Source organism: Pteropus vampyrus, unplaced genomic scaffold (genome assembly GCF_000151845.1).
Source record: "Pteropus vampyrus isolate Shadow unplaced genomic scaffold, Pvam_2.0 Scaffold178, whole genome shotgun sequence".
NCBI lineage: Eukaryota > Metazoa > Chordata > Mammalia > Chiroptera > Pteropodidae > Pteropus > Pteropus vampyrus.
In genome coordinates this window covers 1,697,353-1,699,214 of record NW_011888959.1, presented here as the reverse complement: position 1 = coordinate 1,699,214, position 1,862 = coordinate 1,697,353, and the positions used below count along the sequence as shown (strand labels likewise).

General features: G+C 56.0%; 1 protein-coding gene across 1 annotated transcript in view; it reads left to right on the top strand.

Annotated features, from left to right (window-relative positions):
• Nucleotides 1-155: 155 nt before the first annotated feature.
• Nucleotides 156-1,862, top strand: part of LOC111746165 — an 87,766-nt gene continuing 86,059 nt past the window's right edge. The window contains exons 1-2 of the mRNA XM_023537137.1: nt 156-217; nt 270-464. Of these exons, the coding sequence (XP_023392905.1) occupies nt 156-217; nt 270-464 (257 nt within the window). The remainder of the gene's footprint in view (nt 218-269; nt 465-1,862) is intronic.

Below are 1,862 nucleotides of genomic sequence, written 5' to 3'. Positions count from 1 at the left end.
TCACCTGCAGCGCAGAGGCCTTCCACATCACGCCTCCCCCATGGGCTGCCCTTCAGACCTCCTCTCTGCCGACCTAACCTCCGCGTCTGGTTTCTGAGCTGCCAGGGGAAGCACCTGGCTCTGCTCAGAGACCCGAGTGAGCTCTACCCTCGAGCATGGCTCTTCCCGTGGAAGCGGAGGACGAGCCGGGAGGGTCTCTCGCCAGGCACCGCTGCGGGTAAGTCACAGGAGGCTGTGTTAGCCTCCACCTGGTTCTCTCCCGCTCCAAGGCCTGAGCATCGTGTAAGGGATCCAGCTACTCCGATGGTTTTGTTGTGGGACGGACCGCACGGAGGGAGAGAGCGCGAGGCCAAGGGGCACCCGCTGTTCCAGCAACGACGTGCGCCTTCCAGCCCAGGCATGTTCGTGAGTGGCCGCAGCTGGTTCCGGGCCTACCCTGACCCGGCGTACCAGATCGGCCTAGGGTGAGAATTCAAGCTCTTCAGAGCTCTGCAATCCTTGTAATTAAGTCCTGAGCCAGATCCTCGGCTCCTTCTGCCCTCCAGCTGCAGGAGATGAGAGTCTCTAATTTACACAGTACTAAGGAGACCCTCTGGTTATCTTAATTAGCCTTTAATTGGCGATTAACCACCCTCAGGCTTTGCTTGGCGATTAACCACCCTCAGGCTTTGCTTGGCTTCCTCGGAAGCCTCAGTTGCCCCCAGCAACAGCCGTCCGATTCCACAGCCAGGAGGAGGGCTATCCCCCAGGTTCCCCGCAAACCCCGATACTGCACGCTCTCTCTCTCCTGGGCATCCCTTTCGGCTGCTCTTAATTGCCCCTCTACCTCATGCCAGGGGCTATCGATGCCCCCCCCCCATTCCATCACCAGTGACAGAGTCCTTGTTGCCAGCCATCTGGTGGCCAAGCCAGCTCCACAATCCCATTTTGGAGATACTCGGACCCCTCCTGGTCCCATTTGTTGCAGGGCAGCGTCCCTGGCATCCAGCCCCGGAGACGATTTGCATGCAGAAAGTCTTCCGGGGAGAGTCCTTGGGACCAGCCTCCTGGAAGGGGCAGCTGAAGGAAGTGGGGGTGCGGCGGAAGTCGAGCTGCAACACAGTCACGCAAAGGCCTCGGGTGGTCCCCCAGGCGTCCCGGCCCTGGGGGCGCTCATCAGAGACGTCCCACACGAGGCAAAGGGCACCAAGACTTTTTGTCCCTGAACTAACTGGTTGTGATATGTGGCTGCTGCCGTCTGGTGAGGGGGTGTCACGGTCGGAGAGGCAGTTCTCTCTGAATGAGGGCCACCTCCAGAGAGGACTCGAGCGAGCTGGGACCGACGGCCTCAGGCTGGGCTTGTGGAGACTGAATCCGGGCAGATAACCATGGTATCTGCGTCCACGGTGAGCTTGCCTGTGCATCTGATATTAGCTTAAAACGTCAGTTTGGTCTCTAGGATAGAGACTTCCTGGAAATCCTAGAAGAGTCATAAGACCACCGTCTTGGTAATCAATTTCATAGGCTTTATTCACATGCCATGTTCTGTGACTTCTTATTAACGCTGGGAAAAGTCAAAATCTCAAAGCCTCACATCCAGGGGTACGAAAGGCAGAAAAAACAGGGATGTTCTTTTAAAAAACAACACTGTCCACGTTGCATTTACCGGATTCTGTATTCATTCATTGGTTTATTAGCTATACCAGTAAGTACGGACCACATACCAGATATTGTACTATGTATGACTTTAAAAGATGTTTTGACAAACAAACATCCTTGCTTTGGGGACCCACTGAGTGAGGTCTTCGTGGGGCCATCAACCACACATCCCCACTCACTTTCCACTTGGACAGTCACAGAACTCTCCCCCGCCAGAGGGGCTC